The 21,561-nt window shown below is 32.1% G+C and overlaps 4 protein-coding genes across 19 annotated transcripts; 2 read left to right on the top strand and 2 right to left on the bottom strand.

Annotated features, from left to right (window-relative positions):
* The first annotated feature begins 93 nt into the window (after positions 1 to 93).
* LOC100643183 (Bardet-Biedl syndrome 7 protein homolog) lies at positions 94 to 5,136 on the top strand. Of its 6 annotated transcripts, XM_003403151.4 has the most exons (13): positions 104 to 509; positions 632 to 821; positions 922 to 1,090; positions 1,404 to 1,480; positions 1,556 to 1,808; positions 2,008 to 2,270; positions 2,369 to 2,558; positions 2,646 to 2,726; positions 2,851 to 2,997; positions 3,226 to 3,347; positions 3,413 to 3,522; positions 3,601 to 3,880; positions 4,312 to 5,136. In XM_003403151.4, exons 1-13 carry the CDS (start codon positions 368 to 370, stop codon positions 4,436 to 4,438), a joined length of 2,151 nt encoding a protein of 716 aa, XP_003403199.2. In that variant the 5' UTR covers positions 104 to 367; the 3' UTR covers positions 4,439 to 5,136. The 6 variants fall into 6 exon arrangements, with proteins under 6 accessions (XP_048269288.1, XP_048269286.1, XP_012175185.2 ...); XM_048413331.1 differs by having other exon boundaries at positions 94 to 294; positions 367 to 509; positions 640 to 821; positions 1,404 to 1,808; positions 3,413 to 3,880; XM_048413329.1 differs by having other exon boundaries at positions 95 to 294; positions 367 to 509; positions 1,404 to 1,808; positions 3,413 to 3,880.
* On the bottom strand, positions 4,663 to 8,606 carry LOC100649316 (zinc finger protein 354A). Of its 3 annotated transcripts, none has more exons than XM_003403121.4 (7): positions 8,469 to 8,606; positions 7,611 to 7,938; positions 6,874 to 7,543; positions 6,492 to 6,710; positions 6,280 to 6,422; positions 5,345 to 5,985; positions 4,663 to 5,057 (listed from the first exon to the last, which is right to left on the bottom strand). In XM_003403121.4, exons 2-7 carry the CDS (start codon positions 7,860 to 7,862, stop codon positions 5,039 to 5,041), a joined length of 1,944 nt encoding a protein of 647 aa, XP_003403169.1. In that variant the 5' UTR covers positions 7,863 to 7,938; positions 8,469 to 8,606; the 3' UTR covers positions 4,663 to 5,038. The 3 variants fall into 3 exon arrangements, with proteins under 3 accessions (XP_003403169.1, XP_012175181.1, XP_020723784.1); XM_012319791.3 differs by having other exon boundaries at positions 8,455 to 8,584; XM_020868125.2 differs by lacking the exon at positions 8,469 to 8,606 and adding an exon at positions 8,025 to 8,291.
* Positions 8,607 to 8,780: 174 nt separating this feature from the next.
* On the top strand, positions 8,781 to 14,515 carry LOC100649433 (transmembrane protein 184C). Of its 3 annotated transcripts, none has more exons than XM_012319788.3 (7): positions 8,781 to 8,918; positions 9,582 to 9,891; positions 11,066 to 11,102; positions 11,192 to 11,469; positions 11,700 to 11,906; positions 11,997 to 12,212; positions 12,495 to 14,515. In XM_012319788.3, exons 2-7 carry the CDS (start codon positions 9,644 to 9,646, stop codon positions 12,781 to 12,783), a joined length of 1,275 nt encoding a protein of 424 aa, XP_012175178.1. In that variant the 5' UTR covers positions 8,781 to 8,918; positions 9,582 to 9,643; the 3' UTR covers positions 12,784 to 14,515. The 3 variants fall into 3 exon arrangements, with proteins under 3 accessions (XP_012175178.1, XP_012175177.1, XP_003403170.1); XM_012319787.3 differs by lacking the exon at positions 8,781 to 8,918 and adding an exon at positions 9,185 to 9,326; XM_003403122.4 differs by lacking the exon at positions 8,781 to 8,918 and adding an exon at positions 9,322 to 9,464.
* On the bottom strand, positions 11,997 to 21,467 carry LOC100649558 (dynamin-like 120 kDa protein, mitochondrial). 7 transcript variants are annotated; one of them, XM_048413321.1, is made up of 18 exons: positions 20,862 to 21,458; positions 20,318 to 20,561; positions 20,106 to 20,241; positions 19,884 to 20,015; positions 19,403 to 19,447; positions 18,489 to 18,575; positions 18,249 to 18,406; positions 18,016 to 18,179; positions 17,664 to 17,928; positions 17,394 to 17,585; positions 17,148 to 17,332; positions 16,802 to 16,963; positions 16,529 to 16,716; positions 16,236 to 16,450; positions 15,908 to 16,165; positions 15,630 to 15,830; positions 15,337 to 15,541; positions 11,997 to 15,134 (listed from the first exon to the last, which is right to left on the bottom strand). In XM_048413321.1, the coding sequence occupies exons 1-18, from the start codon at positions 20,888 to 20,890 to the stop codon at positions 15,070 to 15,072; spliced, it is 2,931 nt and encodes a 976-aa protein (XP_048269278.1). In that variant the 5' UTR covers positions 20,891 to 21,458; the 3' UTR covers positions 11,997 to 15,069. The 7 variants fall into 7 exon arrangements, with proteins under 7 accessions (XP_048269278.1, XP_048269280.1, XP_048269281.1 ...); XM_048413323.1 differs by having other exon boundaries at positions 19,905 to 20,015; XM_048413324.1 differs by lacking the exon at positions 19,403 to 19,447.
* Positions 21,468 to 21,561: the final 94 nt, after the last annotated feature.

Below are 21,561 nucleotides of genomic sequence, written 5' to 3'. Positions count from 1 at the left end.
ATATTATAAGTATTCAAAGTGAAGAGCATAAAGAATGATTTGTTGTGTTAGTTTGTTGCCATGGTTAAATTGATCGACGCGCGTGCGTACGTTTATTACACTCTACAATATTACAAGCAAAGTTGTAACAGCCTTCCTAATTACAAAACTAAGAATTTTCATCAAAACCTTAGAAAATTTGCTTATTTAGATTGAAATACTAAAATCTTTCTGATCTGAAAATATTAAAATTTGTTCAAGCGTCTAGATATTATTCAGTGTACTGAATGGAATAATAAATAAAACTGTGTAAAAGTAGATTTCAAAAAATTTCTATTTCATATTAGTATTTTAGGAGATATAACAGAAAATTACATTTTGGCCCAGAATGACTCTGCCACTGTCAAGGACAGATTATACAGCTGTAGGTGTTACATCTAAGGGAACCACCAAGGTCTTCCCTGCCACAGAACACAGGCAAACTCAAAAATTTGCTGTTGCTGACCATAATGGCGTACTTCATGTCTATGGTGAATTTTATTCTTTACCTTTTAGAACTTAAACTAAATCTTCCAAATAAAATTTGCAGGAAGATTTATTATTTCTTCATTTCTTTAAATAAATATGTAAATACACTTGATATTTTAATAAGGTATAAAGAAAGGAGAGCTACAAGTTTCATTTAAGTCCTTACCAGGACCAAGGATTAACAAATTAGTTCTTGGGGGTACTGGACATGATAAGATTTACATTGCACAAGGAAATACAGTGAAGGGGTACACCAAGAAAGGAAAATTGTTCTTGGAATTTGATACAAACCTTATAGATCCTATTTCAGCACTGTAAGTAGATTAGATAGAAAAAAATGAAAATTCAAAATAAAAATTAATTTTAAATAAATATTTATCAATTCCAATCAGAGTAATGGAGATTTTTCCACAGATATGTGCTGGGTCCAAATTTGGCAGCATGTGCAAGAGATCTTTACCATAGATACCACGATTGCAAAGATGCTGATTCCTATTTAGCTGGTGAAACTTTATATGACATTGTCCTCCTACCTACTGATGGCAATTTCATGTTTGCTATACTAGCTTGTGGAGATTGTGCTGTAAAAATCTTAATCAACAAGATAATAAATAATAAAAGTTAACTACACTATAGGCAGTACATATGCTAACATTGTAAGACTGTAAATGTTTATGCAATTTCATATTTTTATAAATGCAATTGAAGTAATGGAAACTTTATGCATATTTGCATCTTCAAATTTCCCATAAAGGCATAAACATCCACAGTCTAATTATGAATAATGGAATCCAATTCCCTTTCGCTCCAATAAGAATTAGACTAAATACTATTGTACAGCCTAATAACTTTTAATTTCACAATTTTAGATTGACAATAAATTTGGTTCTTTTCAGATACGAGTCCTTCATGGCACCAAAACCCCAGCAATCCTCAGACTTCCAAGTGTGCCCACAGTATTATCTCTTTATAGGTTTCTAAGTTTTCTAAACTATTTTTATATTACTTTGTTTATATTTCCCAAGTGTCTTTCAAGTATTTTTTCCAGGGAAGGTGACCTTGAATCTAAAGAACGTGTTCTGGTTGGAACTATAGATGGCAAAGTGGGTTTGCTGATCCTTCACGGTAACAAAACACTGAGGATCACTTGGCTTTTGAATATGACAGGCTCAGAAATCACTTCTTTAGATACTTATGAACTACAGGATGGTCTAGATATACTTATTGGCAGACAGGACGGTACCGTTGAAGTATATACTTTTCCTGAAGAAGATATGTTGCCATTTCTGCGGTATCGTTATGTAGGTATAATATATTTAAACGTTTAAAATTTCAAATTAATCTTCTATTATGTTTCTTAACTGTTTCAATATTTTCAATTTCCTTAATTTTCTTTTTTAATTTATTCAGTGGTTTAATTTTTTAAATTCCCTGATAATTTATTGGTATAGCTATGTAAAAATTCAAAGAACAAACATTCCTAAAAAATTAATTTCATAGAATGCCAAGGAAAGCATCAGTTCAGTGGTAGGAGGAATAATTGGTGCAGCAGGATATCCTGAAGTGTTAGTCACCACATATTCAGGACGAATATTTGGCTTGACTACTAAGCCTCCTGGACTACTAGAAGCTGACCAAAATGATGGTTTGACCAAGTTAAAGGCAGAGATAGAACAATTACAGGAAAAGCTTAAGGAGGAAAAAGAAGCAGCTAGTTTTTCAGTTGATCCTTTAGCACCATTGATTCTATCTGTAAATCATAGGTATAGAATTAGAAGAATTATTCTTCTCCCATCATTAAACAAAATACAATATAATAATTAGGAAAGTCAAATTATAAAATGAAACTTATTTCTTGTAGAATGATTTTAAACAGAGAAGATGCATCATATTCCCTTTCCATAGAGCTTGATACACCTATTGATAACATTTTGATACAATCAGATACTCCAATTGAATTATTGGATGTGGAAAGTAACAGTGCAGTAGTTAGTCTGTCTACTTGTAATCCTAGAGAAGGCAATTTTGTTCTTGCTACCTATCGTTGTCAAGTAAATATAAATAATTTAATCATTATTAAAAATTCGACTAAATAATTTAATATTTCATATTTGATATTTTAGTAATAATTTTTGTAGGTAAATACTAATCATCTTGAAATGAGGTTAAGGACAATAGAAGGACAGCCTGGTACTTTACAGATTTACGTCACTTCACAAGTATTAATACAATACAAAATTTTTAATCACCTCATTTCTGGTTATACCACAATTTCTGCAACAGCATATATAACTATACTAATATAATATAAAAATCTAAATATATAATCCTTTTTGTATTCAGGTACAACCAAAATGTTGTCGCAAAATATCAATACCTATATCTGCTCTTTCTCTTCATGTAAGACAGCACGAAGCCGATAACTCGGAAACTCACGTTGAAGGACCCTTTAATGAACTGAAATTAATTGGAGGTTTTACTGTTGCAGAAGTAAAATTTCAAATTTTGCAATGATAAAATAAATATTAATAATTCAGAACTATAAAGTTACTGGTTTCTACGCCTGTTGCCGAGCAACCTACCGTACACCTATTCATGAGAAGTCAATAGCTTGCTAGTCTACAGGCGCTCGAAAGTTTTAAATACCATAATATTCTGTACTTAATGATAACAAATCTATTATTTTAATATTTCTTTTTCCAATTCTACATATTTCAGATGCATGCATGGCTTTCTTTCGCGTTATCAGATGTGCCGGAGAGACCTCATTTGGAGGAAGGAGAAGCTACTTTGACATATGTCTCATGTTTCATTGGAACCCTCCTAAAATGCAAATACAAGTAAGTTCTATATCACATGAATAATATAAATATTGAATCCGATTTAATGATTTCTTAATTGGTAGAAAAGGAAGTGCAATTTTCCTAGGAGAGAATATATCAAGCATCATAATTCTCAGAGACATATTGACCAGGGAGGCAACAAAAAGAAAAATCAAATTAGACGTCTTCTGTGGTATACTATATATCCATCACAATATGAATTACTATTTCGTTTTTAAGATTTCTTCTCTTATTTCGTATTTCTGCATAGATGTTTCTGATGGTAGTATATCCAGAGTATTGGAATTAATTTTTCCACAATTAAATGCTGCTCATGACCTCATTACAAAAGTAAAGATTTTGAATGCTCTGGAGGAATGGGAGTTAAAAGAAAATCCTAAAGAAAATTTGTGCTCAGAGTATCAGGAATTGATACAGAAGGAATCAGAGATCAAATCCCAAATGGCAAAGGACAATGAAATATTGGAGAGGCTACACGCAGTAATTACAGATCTCTATGTTGATTGGGAAAGAGCGAAACGTTCTCGTAGGTATGTATTAACAAATAATCCAAATCGATAAAATTTTGTACCATCTTCTTTCAAAGAATATAATATTCCTAATCTCCTCAACACTTATTATTCCAAGTATTTTTATTCAATAAGACAAAAATTTTAACAAGACACTTTTTTACTTAATAGAATTAATATTAAATAATAATCATTTATTTCTTTTTTCTTTTTCTTTTTATGCCATGTCTTATAAATTATAGGGAAGTTTTTGTAAGAACACAATTTGCAATATTAACAATGGCAAAATTTATAACTATAACTGTCTTTGGTTACTCTGTCGATAACGAAGTTGGAGGACCCATACACGTCGGGTGATATAAGAAATGAAATTTTATTGAGAGAAATGTTAAAAAATAAAAAATTGTTAAATTAATTGCTCCACCTTCTATGTACATTCTATGTGATTTCAGAATCGGTAGCAAAGACGTTGCGGAGAAGCTCAGCGCAGCCCTCAAGTCCAGAGAATTAGCTCAAGTTTTACAAGCTTTTATCGACGCGAATAACACGGTACCTCCACCATCTTCGTATAAAGACTGAGCTACAAACACTTCTTTTTTTTCTCGCTTCGTGGAAAATGCAATAAAAATGGACCACAGTGTTTCTATAAATGTTTTCACGTAAAAAATATATTTTTTTTTTTTTTTTGTCAACGACGATTCGCGAATATAAACGATTAACTTACCTAGGACTTAAAAAATGTACATCTTAATTAATTAGTTACCTTAATTATCGTTAATTATAGTACAATATATACGTGTAAGTTATCTGTATACGTATATGTGTATATGCATTCATGTATTTATATACATTTTCGACTAATTAAATTGATATAATTCTGTTGTAATATAGGAGTTTGCATCTATACATATATATGTTTGTACTTCCCAAGTTCTTCTGCTAAAAACAGTCTTAAGAATAATATTTTTTTCTTAAATACTACATTCATAATATTCTTCTAAAAAGTAACTCGCAAAGAAATTGGAAAGTACGTTTATGTACATCAACGATAGGCAGTGCGTTGATGTATAGTACTTCGATTCAATCAGTCACATCTGACATGTTTCTGGTCTCACAAAACACCAATTTTGTGCAAGAGATCTTTCATTTTCAATGTCACAAGGAACAATCCAACAGTCATTACATGAAGAAATACTGCCTGCAAGAACAATAATAAAAGAATAAGTCTCAGCAATATGTTTTACAATATAAAATAAAATAAATCGAAGTATTATTATGCTGGTGGTAATGATATAGCATGGTTGTAAATTAAAGCTTTGGGATATCGATTGATGTAGGCACACTAAGGATAGCCACATTTTTCGAGATCTCCAAAAATATCTCAAATCCCACATTTCTTTTCATTTAATCAAATTTTTAATTTTTAATTTTATCTTTAGATTGTATCATTTTCTACTTTGTAATCTTAACAGTAGATAAACTCACATGTTATCAGTACGAACAACTGCCTCCAAAGGATCTCTGTCAGGGTTCGTGTCTGGTGCTGTTGTCACTGTGTATTCTAAAGTTTGTCCACCAGCATGTGGTAGAATACTTTCAGGATTATCATCAGGAGGAACGATTTCCACGACTCCTGTGGCTTCCACTTCGAGTTTCAAGTCACGAACGAGATCCTGAATGGTCTTTGCTTGCGAACCTTTGTCGTGATCTTCTGCTACGTTCTTTGCAGCCATGACTCTATTCATGGGTCTATCAGCTCTTCCTCTTGAGTGTGTATGCATGTGCCTCTTCATATCGCTTCGCACTCTAAATGGCTTCCCACACACAGCACATTGGTGGGGCTTTTCACCAGTGTGTATACGACGATGGTTTTGCAAATAACTGCTCGCTCTGAACGTTTTATTGCAGTACTCGCAGCGGTAATTCTTTTCACCGGTGTGGATCCTTCTGTGAACGATCAAAGAGTATTTCCGCGCGAAATCCTTGCCACAGTACTCGCACTGATATTGCTTTTGCTCCGAGTGAATACTAGTCGCGTGATACTTTAAATCTCCCCATTGACGAAAGTGACGACCACATTCCTCGCACTTGTAGGGCTTGTCACCACTGTGAAGGCGCTTGTGGACCTAGATTTGAAAAAATTTGTTTAAAAATTTATTTTGATTCTGAAGATTCCATAATTTTATTTTCACATTTCTTCCTTTTCTCAATAGAACTTATTATAGAATTCACTATTAAGCTGTATAGAACTAATTTTGCTTAACTTCTTTGCCTCTTTGTAGAACTTTTCTACTCTATCTTACACAATTAAAATGTTTTTTACAATATTGTTTAATAAATAATTTTTATTTACTGCAAATTAGCTTAAAAAAGTTTAACCTACAATACCATATTAGTCCATGAAATTGAAACTGTCTCACCTTTAACGCACTAGCAGCAAAGAAGCTCTTTCCACAAACTTCACACTGGTGAGGTCGTTCACCACTATGAGATCGCATGTGGTACACTAAACTATTTTTATGATGGAATGACCGGTCGCATTGGGGACACGTTAATTCGTCATCTTCCAAAATAAAAAGATCTTATAAGTATGCAATTAAAAGAAGAAGCCCTTGAATGTATATATACTTACTTGACTTCCTAGCTTTCAATATCTTCTTTTTCTTCGTTGTTTGTGGAATGTCAGTCTTATCTTTGTCATGTATACTCTGTTCATTGACTGTTGATGGTTTTACATGGTCCCTATGTACGTGATCTGTGACATCAGTAATCGTCCACAATGGTGATTCGTTGTTCACCGAGGACAATGGAGATTCTGTTTCATCATCTATATGTGCACCTGTCTCCTCTACTGCAAATATACAAACCAATATTGGTTAGATTCATCTAAACTGTTAAATATTAATTATACAAAAATAATTCTTGAAACTATCACAAATGAAAAGTACAAAAGACAAACATGAAAAATCAATTCTTGATTTTTTTTATTTTGATGTAATAGTTCTTATACTTACCAACACCCCTGATGCCCTCCATAAGATCCTCAGGTTCACTGAACTCTTCAATAACTGTATTTTCCAGATTTTGAACAGACTCTGGTACAGATATCGTAATATTCGTATTGGTTGCTTGTGCTATTCTGGTTTCCTGTTTAACAGGCTCATAATGTACCTTCAAATGTTCGAAAAATTTTAATTGGCTACTAAATCTAGAACTGCACAGTTCACACTTGAATATATGAGTCTGTACATCGCTGGAAGAGTCAGCATTTATGACATCCGTATTTATCCTACTGCCATCCTTCCTTGCCGAGTTTCTTTTGGTCTGTTGTTTCAATTTACGAGGTATCCTTTTTTTATGAGGCAAAGATCTTTTCGGTCCTGAACTTGGTGCTGCATCTTCACTGCTTTCAGCTGATACATCAACGTCATACTCGCTTTTCACGTTTATGAACTCCTGTTTTACGTTCTGCGTGATGCGTTTGAAAGGTTGTAACGTTGGATATACCGGGTTTGGTTCTGGGACAGTTTGGATAGAATAAGTATTCACAGGAGTTAGAGTCTCTAGATGAGAAACGTCTGGTAAAGTTGGATCTTCATGTTGGGATTGACTATGAAGATGTTGCTGTTTTTGTTGCTGTTGCAATTGAACAGCAACCAAAGCTGCTGCCAGTCTTCTGTCTTCCTGTTTAAAAAATCCAAAATCAGTTTCTAATGTGTGTATATGAAAAAACAATAAATTATCCTTATACCTCTGTTAAATCATGTTGTAATAAATCTTCTGTTTCATAATATTGGGTTGCCGTACCATAATCTGTACCAACACCAGCATTGATCATATCGACAACCATTCCTTCAGAAATTAGTTCTCCATTAAGAGTTAGAAGAGGAACACTTTTGCTCAGAGGTTCTCCATCGGCCCTTTGGATGGTAATGTATTGTGCACCTTCCATTCCCTCCAGCAGCACTGCTTGTGCTTCTTCTGTTGTTACTTCCATATTCATTTGGCTCAGCTGCTGATGGGAGAAAATTTCTTCTAAGATTATTTCCTTGCCATCTGTAAAAACTAGCTGTTTGTGGCTAGAAAAAGAAGATACATGTGAATTATTTTTATTCTAACAGTTTCTAATAAATATATTTGGATTTGAAATAATATTCTTACTAACATATTTTGGTTTACCTCATTCCTTGGAAAATGTCATTAAAAATTTTCTTTTCTTTAGCAAAAGTATTAATTTCAATAACATATACAGCATGAATAAGTTTTATCATGTTTATTTCCATTTATCTATAATAATACATTTACAAAAGTATAAAAAAAATATAAGAATTCTGTCACAAAAAATATATTTTTTCATAATAAGTATATAAATTAGTATATAAATTTATATAAATATAAATTAGTATTATTATTTTTAAGCAGATTGTAGCAGATTCATCGTTCTTATTTATAGAAAGTGAATCAACGATTCAAATTTCGCGCGCTAGTGTATTACAGAAATGACAGCGGAATCAAGGTCACTGCACCCGGAGCTCTTAGAAAATTTCTCTCGGGACTTGATTTGCGTCCCAGCGGGAAAATCGGCCTCCTCTCACCTTCCTGTACCAACCTTCACAAGCCCACGTCGATTTTTCGTCTCCTTCGAGGAAAACTTGAACGACATAAACAAAGCAAAATATTGAAACACTGTAGGACAAAATGTGACAACAGTGCTTGGGTCTTGACGCCATTAGAACGGATGCACCCTTCCTACACTGCCTACGCGAATCTCTGCCAATACCAACTTAACCGATGAAAAAATACTAGGCTGAATCATCATTACAATCCATCTTCATCCATTTATGATCTTCATTCTCATCTTCATCGCTATTGATTTTGCCTTTCTTCTCTTCTATACTACAGTTATAAAATGAATTTTCCAGATGGACTTTGTCTAACCTCATAACTAACATGAATTCGATCGAATTACTCCGAAACCTAAATTTCACCTGCCGAGGTACAAATTCTCCACTTCCGGGGACAGAATTCAACCTGGTTCAACCTGGCTCAATGCTGTTAAGTAAGCAAAACAAAAAAATGTCGAAATAACGTTCACAATTTTTCCATCACTGTCGAAAGTAAAAGTGTGTCGCTATAAATGTAACCTCGTTTAAGGACATTCTTAATTGAATTACGATTGCTCAAATTGTTGAAATGGTGAAAATCTCGTGGGTCCCTCGGAGGAACCTTCGTTCTCATGGCGGCCATACAGGCCAAATTTACGAGGCGCAAATCTTTTAACAATTTCGTCGATCGAGAATTAGTGCACCTGACAGACTCAAGTCGATGTAAACGATCTGAAATTTATTTTCACACGGTTTCTACATCGCGTAACACACAGCGAGGGAGCTCGGAGGCGGTTTCCCTCTCTCGCACTGTTACCATCAGCTGACTCGTCGGTTCATCGTTGATTCATCGAGTTGACAAGGTTGTTATGGCTTTATTAACAACTACGCCATTTACCATGTTTACACAATTATAGGTCGAGACAATAATCGTGTACGCCGCAAAAATCCTCGATTTCCTTTGTATTTTCAATGGAAACATCAGATATCGGGGAGCTTAAGTACGTTAATTTGTCCGTCGTGTCGAAGATCATTAGTTTGTCATAACCTGATCCACGTGATACGAACTGATAATAGAATAGTGAAATTGTAATGATTGTTGTTTGTGGTTTTTGCAGAGGTTGCCAGGTAAACTGATTGGAAAAAATATGTGATATACCCGTGAAACTTCTGAAAAGTGATGGCTTCTATTTGTCGTCGCTGGAGACTATGGATTTTACCAGTTTTAACTTGTCTCTATGCACTTCTGATCATTATTTTGGTTCCAATTCTCTTGGCCAATTCAATTAGGAATGGCTTCGAAAATCAGGATCAAGGAGCACTGGTGGGTGGTGCCTTTGTGCTACTTGCTTTGCCTATTGCTTTCTACGAAATTGTCCAACACATGATATATTATACACAACCTAGACTGCAGAAATACATTATAAGGTATGTTGATAAATTCTACGATTGATGTTGTCTTGAGGTTGTTTGCTGATATTTAGAAATTGTACATTGATTTGTTGTTTAAATGTTTTCCTTTCAATGCGGTTGGACTTTTGGATTGATCATTTATTGCTTGTAAAATTAGTTAGGAATTTATAGCTTCTTATGAAATTTTGTTACATCATAACTTTCTATTAGTTAGATATCAGTGTAGATAATTATTATGCACTATATATTTTAGATTAATTGGTAAATTGTGAGAAATATAAGTAGCTTCTTTAACAATACACTTTTTTATTGTATAGGGATGTATTGATTGACAATTACTTAGTCTGCTTTCAATCAGAAAATATATCATTGTTGGATTATGTAATACATAATTGTATGTATATATATGGTACTTTTCCTATTTCCTAAATAACAAATATAAAGTTAACATTCAGGATTAGAAAAGGGACAAATTTTTTTTTAAATATTATATTTGTATATTTTATTAAATTTTTTATATTCATTACATGAATATCATAATTGGCAACAATTATTAATGGTAATAATTTATTTGAAGAAAATGTCTTTTTTCCATCTTTCAAGTCAAAGAACTTGTATTGATTGACATTTAATATAGTAAATGTCAAGAGTCATTGATATAGGTAGAGGCTTTGAATAAATAAACCCACTTTTTATAAAACCTACAAATTCTTAATTTTAAAAATATTATTAAAATGATTACTGGATATTATCATGTTCATACTATTAAAATAATATGAATATTCAAAAATATTGCAAATATCAAATTTCATTTAATTTTGTTTGATGTGTAAATAAAATTCCTGTCACAAAAACGATTATGACTATATATACACTGTTATGATACAGAAACAGTTGAATCCATTTGGAAGAAAATGATATGATTGTAGGAAATCAAAGTTCAATTTCTTGTCAAGCTTGAGAAGTTTAGTTTAATCACAGGGAGATACTTCCATCATAATATTCTCTTGGTCAAAAACCTTTATAATAGAAATCTATTAATGTTAAATATTTAATACAGTATTAACAATTGAAATTTTTCATGATTTAATTAGAACTAGTTTTTTGGAAATTAAAAAATTTTTTATGCTTTTGTTTGTATATTTGTATATTATTATAAAATGATATGAAATTTTATATCCTGTTTCAGGATATTATGGATGGTACCAATTTATGCAGTGAATGCTGTAGGTATAAATTTCTATTTTTTTACGTAAAATACATATATCAACATACTTCTCTATTTTAAGTACAAATTCTTTTTGAATTTCTGTAGTGGCTTGGTCTGGTTTATCCAGAAGGCAGCATATACGTTGACAGTTTGAGGGAGTGTTATGAGGCATATGTAATATACAATTTTATGATGTATTTATTGGCCTACTTGGATGCTGATCGTCAACTGGAACACAGACTTGAAATTTCTCCTCAAGTACATCACATGTTCCCCCTGTGTTGTTTACCTGATTGGGAAATGGGCAGAGAATTTGTACATATGTGCAAACATGGAATATTACAATATACTGCAGTTAGGCCTATAACAACTTTAATATCTTTGTACGTATATAATGAATATTCGTATTTATATCATAGAATTAAAAAATAAATATTTCTATAAAAAAAGTTCAGTGATACACTCTGGTAATTTCTCATATTCGACTTAAAATATCAAGCACTATTAATAGCATGAATTTCAAATATATATAGATTACATATTGAATTATATAAATATTATTCTGTTACATGATTGTTCATAATCAATTATTTATTTATATTTATTTGTTTAGTATCTGTGAACTAAATGGAGTGTATGGAGAAGGTGAATTCAGAACAGACGTAGCTTTTCCATATATGATTGCTTTAAATAATTTATCACAATTTGTTGCCATGTATTGTTTGGTGCTTTTTTATCGCGCCAATGCGGAGGCTTTGAAACCAATGAAACCAATCGGGAAATTTTTGTGTATCAAAGCTGTTGTATTCTTCTCTTTCTTGTAAGTTTGCAAACATTGTGAAATCGTATTTTCATTTGAATATATTTAAATGTTGTATCACAAAATCTCACTTTTTTCTTTATTTTGCAGTCAAGGGGTGATAGTTGCATTGCTAGTGTATTTTGATGTGATATCGAGTATTTTTAAAACCAATAACATGGAAGATATCAGAAATATATCATCTAAGCTGCAGGACTTTTTAATCTGTATTGAAATGTTTATGGCTGCAGTGGCTCATCACTATAGTTTTACATACAAACCTTTTGTAAATCTAGCACAGGGTCAAGCATGGTGGGATGCATTCAGGTAATTAAATTTTGGTTGAAAAACATCTTAGATTATTGTGGATGTCCATAGTCATCATCATAGTCATTGAACATTTATGCAATACACTATAGATGACTTTCATAGCACTAAGTATTCATTTATAGTACATAGCAATAGATATTGGATTAACCCAGTTCCTCAATACCTCAATATGCAAGAAAGAATCCTAGACTCTATAAAATAGCCTATAAAAGTTGTAGTGTCATATGTACTTTTCAAATAGTCATGATAAAGGGTTAAAAATATACTTGATGTTTCCAGAGCAATGTGGGACGTCTCAGATGTCCACAACGACATCAAAGAACACCTTGGAGTAGTAGGATCTTCATTAAGCCGTAGGATACGTGGTCGAAGCGCTTATCAACAGGCCTGGGGGAGCGCGACAGAACGCACGTCCCTTCTTCCAGAAGCTTCAGTGACCACGGCCAGAAGTGCGCCAGCATGTTCCTTTTCTAGTTACAATACAGCGGAGATGGAACAGAATGGTGCGGATGGTCCCGCTGAGCTAATTCCGGACGTGCAGGATACTAGTAACGCGGTGAAGACGTAATCGTGTAATGTTCTTTTAGAGAGAGGAACGTTTAATCAAGGGGTACACTTCGTCTGGAATATAGCACACTTTAATTAAGATTGCTCCATATCGCTAGTATAACCTTTAAGCAGAGCGAGAAAAGTTTGAAAAAATATCTAATTTTACAAAACGTGCGTTCTCCCCCATGTACTGTACAAATTTCTCATCCTGAATCATTGAACGACTCACTCATTATTCCCGGGAGAGACGACACGACATGAGAATACCATATTACAATAAGGGATTGATACACGTGGCCATGTTTGCAACACGAGACAGAAATGTCGTTTTACCTCGTCCATTTTAAGAAAACGCTTTTTTCCTCCTTGATTTGCGGCCAATTACGCGACGCCTCGTGTTACCAATGATGTATTACCAAATAATTGTACATATATATATATTATATATATATATACACATACATACAATAATGTTTATACTTAGAACAATATATCGGTACAGTCCTATTTATAAACGTGTCACACTGTTTATTGCTGGTTTATCAACCCCAATAAGTGTACCACGGAGTTAGGCATTATTCGGAGAAGACTTTTATCATCGCGAAAAGTCTAAATTTCCATGTTGTTCGTCTTGTATTTATTAAATAATTGCTCGTCTGCTTATTGAGTATATAGAATTCTGCCCAACTCTGAATGTCGAGTGTACCGTAAATAACGAGAGAAACATTCCTGCCAAATGTACATGATTGTTTAATTTTGTATTGACTACGTCGATTAGAAGATACAAAATAGAAGCTCACATGATTTACATGATGATAAAACAAAATACTCAAGTACATATGATATATTAATGCATCGATGATCGCCAGAGAAAAAGAGATAAATATTATACTGGCGATATTCACTAAAACCGTGCCGTTAATGCGTTTGCATAGTCATATCAATATATTTCTCTTGCGTAAGTGGTGTTAATTATCATAGAAGAGACGATTGATAAATATTTTAATTTCAAACAAGTAAACAATTTTCCTAGCCTTAAAAGAGTTTTATAAATGCTCATAAGACGTACTATGGATTCTCGTGAGAATATTTGCGTAAAAAACGTACGAACTTGAATACTTTATCAGACGTTCGGACCAAAGAATAGGGTATATTTTATCTCGAAGTTAATATTGTCCAGAATTAAAAAAAAAAAGAATTTAGAAGCAAAGTAGTTTTCCGGTTGACCTAGCAATTTACATCGTCAATTAAAGATCTTGAAAGAAAATAATATTTTTAATATGTTTCTACCATGTTACTTGTAACTTTGTAATATATCTGGAACAACCGTTAATCTCTATTATTATCAATTAACGAATAGAAATAAATTTCGACGAGATACGTTGTACTCTTTTACCACGAGAAGAAACTAGGTATAAAACGTGTATTTTAATAATTCTTCAAGCTACTTTGTATTTTGTATGAAGGCACATTTCAATTCTACAAGTACTTAACAATCCTATTGAGTGTTCAATAGTATATCTTATGGAACAAAAAAACGTACTGAAAATGGTTACTATCGTAACAAAAATTCGAAAAGTATGATAAAAAATGTCTTTTATGTTTTTTACCATTAAATTTTTTCAACTTTTAGTGTTTATTTCTCATTTTAGTTTAAGCGAAATATATCTTAAAAGATTAAAAAATTATAATATATTGTCACTACACATGCACTTCTATGATTGAAAAGAAATGTTTGTAGACACGAAGAACTCAGTTTCTATTTCTTTATTCCGCTTTTCCTACCCATACAAAACGCATATTCGTTTCTATTCGTTCTGTATGCACAGATGAGACGTATATACAAAATGTTATGAGAATTATTTTTTCTAGTTACATTAAGAATATCTACATTCCATGTGTTCAATTATTCTGAAGCGTTATTTCCGAAATTTTTCTCGAGTTGCTCGCTTTGGTATTAATCAATATTAACTATTGACAATATTTCGCATTTGTGTCTGAACAATATTTTCTGTTAACAAAATTTGTTAAATGTAAAATAAAAATATCGTAAAAATATTATAGTCGCGTAAAATCGGCCATAATTTTAATGCTAACAATCTGAAGGGTAATTTTACATATCAAATCTTATTAGTTAAATGAATAGTTTCCATCCATCATAAGACTTGATTAATAATATATCTGTATTATCGTTCGATTAGCGAAGAAAATAAATTAGTATATACCTAACAACAAGCCACCAGGGCTTATCATCACTTATCACATACCATAGGTTTCAGGCTTCTAAACTCTCAGTCTATGTTCTTCATTTCTCTTTGTTTAATGCTTGAATAAATTCCTCGAGTTTCTCTTGAATCTGTCTAACACGTTCTGAAACGAGATAAAAGTACAAAAATATAGAAATCATAGTCAAATTGATGTATATGCTTAAGGTAGACTATTTTCTGAAATTATCTATTGAAATGTATATCACAACATATTTTTTTAATGGAAACATAATAAATAAATTTTGAACTTAATTAAAGAAATTTACTTAAATTTGCTTAAGATGAATGATAATAAAAGAACATACTTAATTCTTCAGCTAAAGTAACCCTTCTACCAGTCAGCAGTTTCTGTTTCATGTCATTATCTTGACTGTAATCTTCTAATACTTCTTTTATTTCTTTATCTAACCTACGAGCTTCTCGATTCATAATTTGTTGTCGAAGTGCATTGGCAGTAACCTTCAGCATTTGCTGAATCCTCCAAAACAAAACAACATCATTGCACTCCATCTATGAGAAATATTAAAGATTGAAATTTCCAATAAAAGATAAAATATCAAAGATACTAAGCAATTTTTTTATTACTATATACACTTACTTCACTTTCATGCCCAGTGTGATAGAGGTAATATCCTTTTTTGCAATCGTACGCCCTAGCCAAGCTTTGTTGCAAGAAGAATCTCCTATATACTGGATGCCACGTTTCTCGAATAAATTCATTGTCGATTTCCAAACCATTTCGCTGCACGTTCTTCCTAATTGTCGTAAGTTCATCCTGAGTAAGTGTAGGAGTATGTTTCTGTGAACAAAAAGAAGATAAAAATAATTCTTTTAGATTATTGTTATTTAGATTATAAAGTGATTATGTCTTCTTACTTTGTCCGCATAAAGAATTTTATCTAATTCGTTCTTCACTGCTGAACGTTTCTGTTGGTCATCACTCTGATTCTGCCAATACAGCCATCGTTCCTTGCGACCTGGACCCAGCATGTCTCTTAAAATTTGTTCCGTAGCTTGCAATTTCTCTTTAACTGAGGTTTCTAGAAAACGAACTGCCTGATCCCAATCACGTTTATCATTCACACTTCTATCCTCCAAAGTGTTCAGTTGAATAACTCGCAGCATTTCAGATGCCTAAAAAGAATTTTTCATTACGTATCATTTCAAATAAAAAGGATTAAAAAATAAAAGTTAAAAAATTTACTTTTTCTTCCCAATAATGTCGCCTCATAGCTTCGTTAACTACTGCATTTTTTAGATTATCAAATATATCATCGTGATCCGGACTAAGTTTTGCCTGATTCATGAAATGTTGAAATTCCTGTTGCAAGCATTCCCAACCGCTTTCGACACTTCGAGATGGTAACTGTTGTTCAGCCCACTGACGAAGTTTTATGTCGACGGTTGTATTAAATGTGCCTGTATTCGGAAACAAAGAAAAAAGATTAGATTAATCGCTCATAAAAGAGAATTCCATAATGGTGTTGTGAAATATACTTGGACTTCCGCTTTGAGCCGCGGGTAAATAAATGTTCTCGAACACGTGCATGCTAACTTTGTCCCAGATCCTAACCATCAACACCTCTTCCCAGTGCCTGGGTGAAACTTGAGACAGATTTATAATTTCGTCCAAAATCTCCCCTCTTGCTTTCTCGAAAAGTTCATCTCTATCTAATTCCCTTAATCTATAAAAATATATCATTTCTTTCAATGCCAAGTAATTTAATTTTAATATAAATGGTAAACTCAATGAAATATGAAAGTGTATACCTTGGGAAATTATTTTTCCATTCTGTTTCAAGATTAAATCTAGTGGCCTTGAATGCATCCGCTTGTTGTTCTACAGTTTCACGAACCATCTTCCAAAAACATTCCGCAACCGCGAGACTCAAATTTCTTGTTGTAACTTGACCTGACATTACTAAGCCATCCCTAGTAAAAACCATGAAAAATATATATATATAGCCTTGAAAGTTACTCACAAAGTAACTTCAACTAATCAATTTATGTTGTTGCAATATAATACAGTAATACAGCATTTTACACAGAAATAATTATTGCCTAGTGTAGTAATATTATCATAATTATTTGTCAATGAATCCAATATAATACATACTTAAAGAGCTTCGAATTTCTAAAGAATTTTTCTTCATAATCTTTGATTGTTTGTATGCTATCATCCTGTCTACCTCTACCAGTGACAACAGCAAAGTAGCCCAATGCCTTCATGGGGAATAGTTTGCCAGACAATATTTTACGAACACGTTCTGGATTAGCCAAATTCTCTTCTGCTAAATCTACCTACCGATGCCAAAATATTAATAATTATACTGACTTATAAGTCTTGTAAGCAATATTATACCTTAGTTAAAACAAAAATGGTTCGTTTGCCGGAAGGGTCCATTTGAGAAACGAGATCCGTCACATTGCTCCTTTCTGCATCCACAGAACCATCTTGGATACATAGAATGATCGCATTAGGGTTACTCATATATTGTTGAGTCATTTGTCGAATAGCATCTCGCGTGTCTTCCGCCATGTCAACTGTAACTGTCTGTTGCAACAATTTCACAAATTTTACGCTTCTTAGAAAATAGTGTGGCAATTATTTTTGATACAAATTATCACTTACGCTGATTATACCAGGTAAATCGACGAGAACCATACGCTGAAGGCCTGGACCTTTCACAGTCATCGAAATCACATCAGGACTAACTGTCTTGCCATTTTTAACACTGTTTTTCATGCGTAATTCTACTTCGCGTCTTAGCTCAGCTAATTCTGACTCTTTCGTTAAATCGAATTCTCTTGAACTATCTTTGAATTGAGCTATATGATAAGGACCTTCACTTAAAGTAACTTTCACTGGAGCTCTTGTCATCATTTCACCACCACCTCTGAATCAAAAAATAAAAATTGCAGAATTAAGAAAAGGGATAAGTTTTAGTGAATAATTAAAATTTTTTTTATATAATTTTTATTACCTAGGAAATATTCTTGCTTGAGCGATCATTTCTAATACAGATGTTTTGCCAGAACTTTGATCACCAACTACTACCACTCTTGGTAAATGATCAGCAGTAGAATAAGTGCTATCATAATCATTAAGTTCATCTAAAACGTCGCTGTACATGTCGATCAGAGATTTCTGGAAGAAATTATTTAATATTGACATACAATTTTAGACATCAAAATTCTATAGCTGTGATGTAATTACTTTTATTTTTTTGTTACTCATTTTTTGGCTTCCACGTAGTAGCATCTGCTTTCGAAGCTCTTTGTTCTCTCTCTCTAATCGTTCAAGTTCACGTTGATACCTTAATTGTATTTGCATTACTTCTTCTTGCATAGCGTTCAATCGCTCTTGCGACTTTTCTGTGGACGAAATGGCAAATATGTAATTATAGGCTTCGAAAATATTGGAGAAATGAATTTTAATACACTAACATGTACATACGAGCTTTCTTACGTTCCTCTTCGATATTGTCGTTAGCTAATGGCCCAGCAAACGCGACAGTATTGTTCACCACTTGCTGCTTCGCTTCTGTATAAAAAAATGTTTAAGTATTGATGTATTAAGTCTGTTTTTGATAAAGCAACAGTAACACTTTGCATATAAAAATTAGTTATTAAAAATTAAGAATTGTGACAAAGTGATTCCAAATGAAATATGAAATATGTATTAAATAAAACCAATAAATCATTGATTAATAATATTTTCTGTTTAATGTATGAATTATTAATGGAAAAATAATTCTAATTGTAATTCAACATGGTTAAAAGCAGAAATTGGAAACAAAAAAAGGTCTGTCCCATTCAGTATTTACCACTATATTTTTATTCATTTCAGGAAAGATCTACATTTTAGCTTAATGCATCAGGATTTTTACAATAGAGCTTCATTTGTTTAAAGGAAATTTTATAATATAATATTAAAATTTGCGAGGGTTTAAATAAAAATAAAGAAATCTTAAGATATTAGTGTTTAAGCAAAGGAGTGAATAAATGTATGATATATAATAAATGTATAAAATGTATGAAATGAGATGTATATAGAAAAAAGTTTGCCGTCATATTCTAATATATAATACTGTAGTACTATATTACTTGTATTACTATTGCATTAAATGTTATGTTACTTATATAAGTATTATATTGCTTCTAGGTTTCTGTGTATGTTTCAAAGTTTAACAAATGTTAATTAAAGAAAGTATGTAAAAGACACTAAATTGTTATTCGCCTATATCTTCTAATGAATGAAGTTCTACTGTATGTTAGAATTGCCTGAAGATAACTGATAAAAAAAAAAGGAAAAAAAGATGCTGAATGGACAGACAATAAGATATTGATAATCCTGAACATTTTACACACCTGAATAAAGTTCGGATACTATTGTTGAGATTGCGTCAAATATACCTGAACAGAACAGACCATAATGATACATTTCTAACTGGATATATACCATACACATAATGGACATGATTTTGACAAGCAATGGTGGAAAATGAAAATATGAGGAAATAAATTGTATTAAATTTAATTCATTTACAAAGTCATAAATGAAATATGATTTTATATATTATTTGCATGCTTTTGAATAACGAGTTGGAGTATTTTTAATTGTCATTTATATTTCTGGGATACTTCAGCAATTTCATTTAAATTAATGGGAAAAGTAGCAGTGGAAAAACAAATATTAGCTATTATATTAAAATAGGTAATTATCCCTGAAAATTAGTAGAATAAGAAAACGTCAGGCAAATTAAAAAATTAATGGGTGATGGGAAAAAGCTTCTGGCTTCAAAAATTTAGGCATTTTGCAAGGACGAACAAGGACCTGCACTTAACTCACGATTAGAGGAAATATCCACACCTGGTTGGATTTGATCAACTTCAGCTGCCTTGATAGCATCATCCAGTCTCTGATTGAACCACTCTCTGTATTCTTTATATTTAGCTTCGCCAAGCTGCTTTATACGTGGATCTGTTTATGTTTGTCCATTTTTTATGCCTCTAATTTCTTTTGCCTCACGTTTTCGTATATTTAGATATTTTTCTACAATTTGATACTTACCAATTTCAATCTTATCTGTGAAAATATTTTTAACCGTCATAACCGATTCACGTAAATCTTTCCACTTTTCTTCATTAGGAAATACATCATTCAACCAGCTCATATCTGGTACAATTTCTTTCCATTGTTCGTATTTCTTTAACAGAAAATATTTTTATTGATATAGATCATGCATGAAATTATTGAAGTATTTTTATGTTAATATTAAGTACCTTCTGTAAAGTTACTCCACTACCAACTGCACCACCCAATAAAAGATACCGAACTTTTAATGCTCCTTTTAATACTCTTCCAATAAAAATTGCATATGCTCGATTAGGGTTTCCAAAGTAGCGTACATGTGGTGATGCTAGTAATGGCTGATAAACCTTGTTCATCTTGCCTGATATTAGATGTCTTGCACTAAATAGAGGTAAAGGATATCGTGATGTCTTTGAAATTAGCACAATCCTATCTCTGCAAGAAGAAACATTTAATGTTCTAGTTAAGAACATACAACCAGTACATTTTCATTATCTCTATCTCAAACAATACAGGAGTAAAGAAATATTAAGAATTAGGAGAAAACGCCTCATTAAACAATAAGATTAAGAAATGAAAAGAAATTCTGACAGATTTATAAAATTGACTAATTCTTGAACTATAACCTAAAAGTTATAATACTTGGAGCTTAAATAACGAAAGTACGATATAAAAATTGACGTATGTTGTATAATGTTTATGAAATGAAGCCTTTTTTGTATTTAATGTTCTTACCCTATTTTACCACAAAGAATTTGTTTCATTTTGCAAGATATCCTTTGAACAGTAAGCTAGGAAAAACAATTACTAAAATATACTTCTTGGGGATATATATACGTCATATATCAAATTAATGGTGTAAAAATTCTTCTAAAATTCAGTGAAACGAGACGGTTCTGTTAATAATTCATGCTTTAGTACTTCAACCTATTCTAACGTATGCAGACATTGCAAAGAGGAGACACTGTTTTGGCAAAGCACATGCGTGGAAATATGTGGATCTTTTTCCCTTTACGAATAGCGTGGATTCAGTTCTAAAATGTCACCAATCAAATAATTGGAGCGACAAAAAATCACAAAGGAGTAAAACTAGGTTTAGGTTAAGTTAGTATTACAATCGTAACAATCTCAAATTAAGTTTATGATAAACATTATCAGAAATCAATTTTGTAATTATTTATTAAATAAATTGTCTCATTTAGTTAGGATGACGATTTGTTATCTATATGCACAGACGTGAATGCATTTGACTTCAGCCCGCGTTTTTCGCAGATATAAAATCAGAATTCAAAATTGACCAATCGAATAAAACTTCCAGAGCTCTTTATAAATGTTATAAAATTTTAAATTTTTATGCTTTGAGTTTTTCATTATTTTACAAAAAATAAATTTAAATTGAATTTTTTGCGATACATTTTTTAAAGGAGTAATTAAT

The sequence above is a fragment of the Bombus terrestris genome, chromosome 16 (genome assembly GCF_910591885.1).
Source record: "Bombus terrestris chromosome 16, iyBomTerr1.2, whole genome shotgun sequence".
In the NCBI taxonomy this organism is placed as follows: Eukaryota; Metazoa; Arthropoda; class Insecta; order Hymenoptera; family Apidae; genus Bombus; species Bombus terrestris.
The sequence above is the reverse complement of the archived record's forward strand: the minus strand, read 5'-3'. Positions and strand labels throughout refer to the sequence as shown.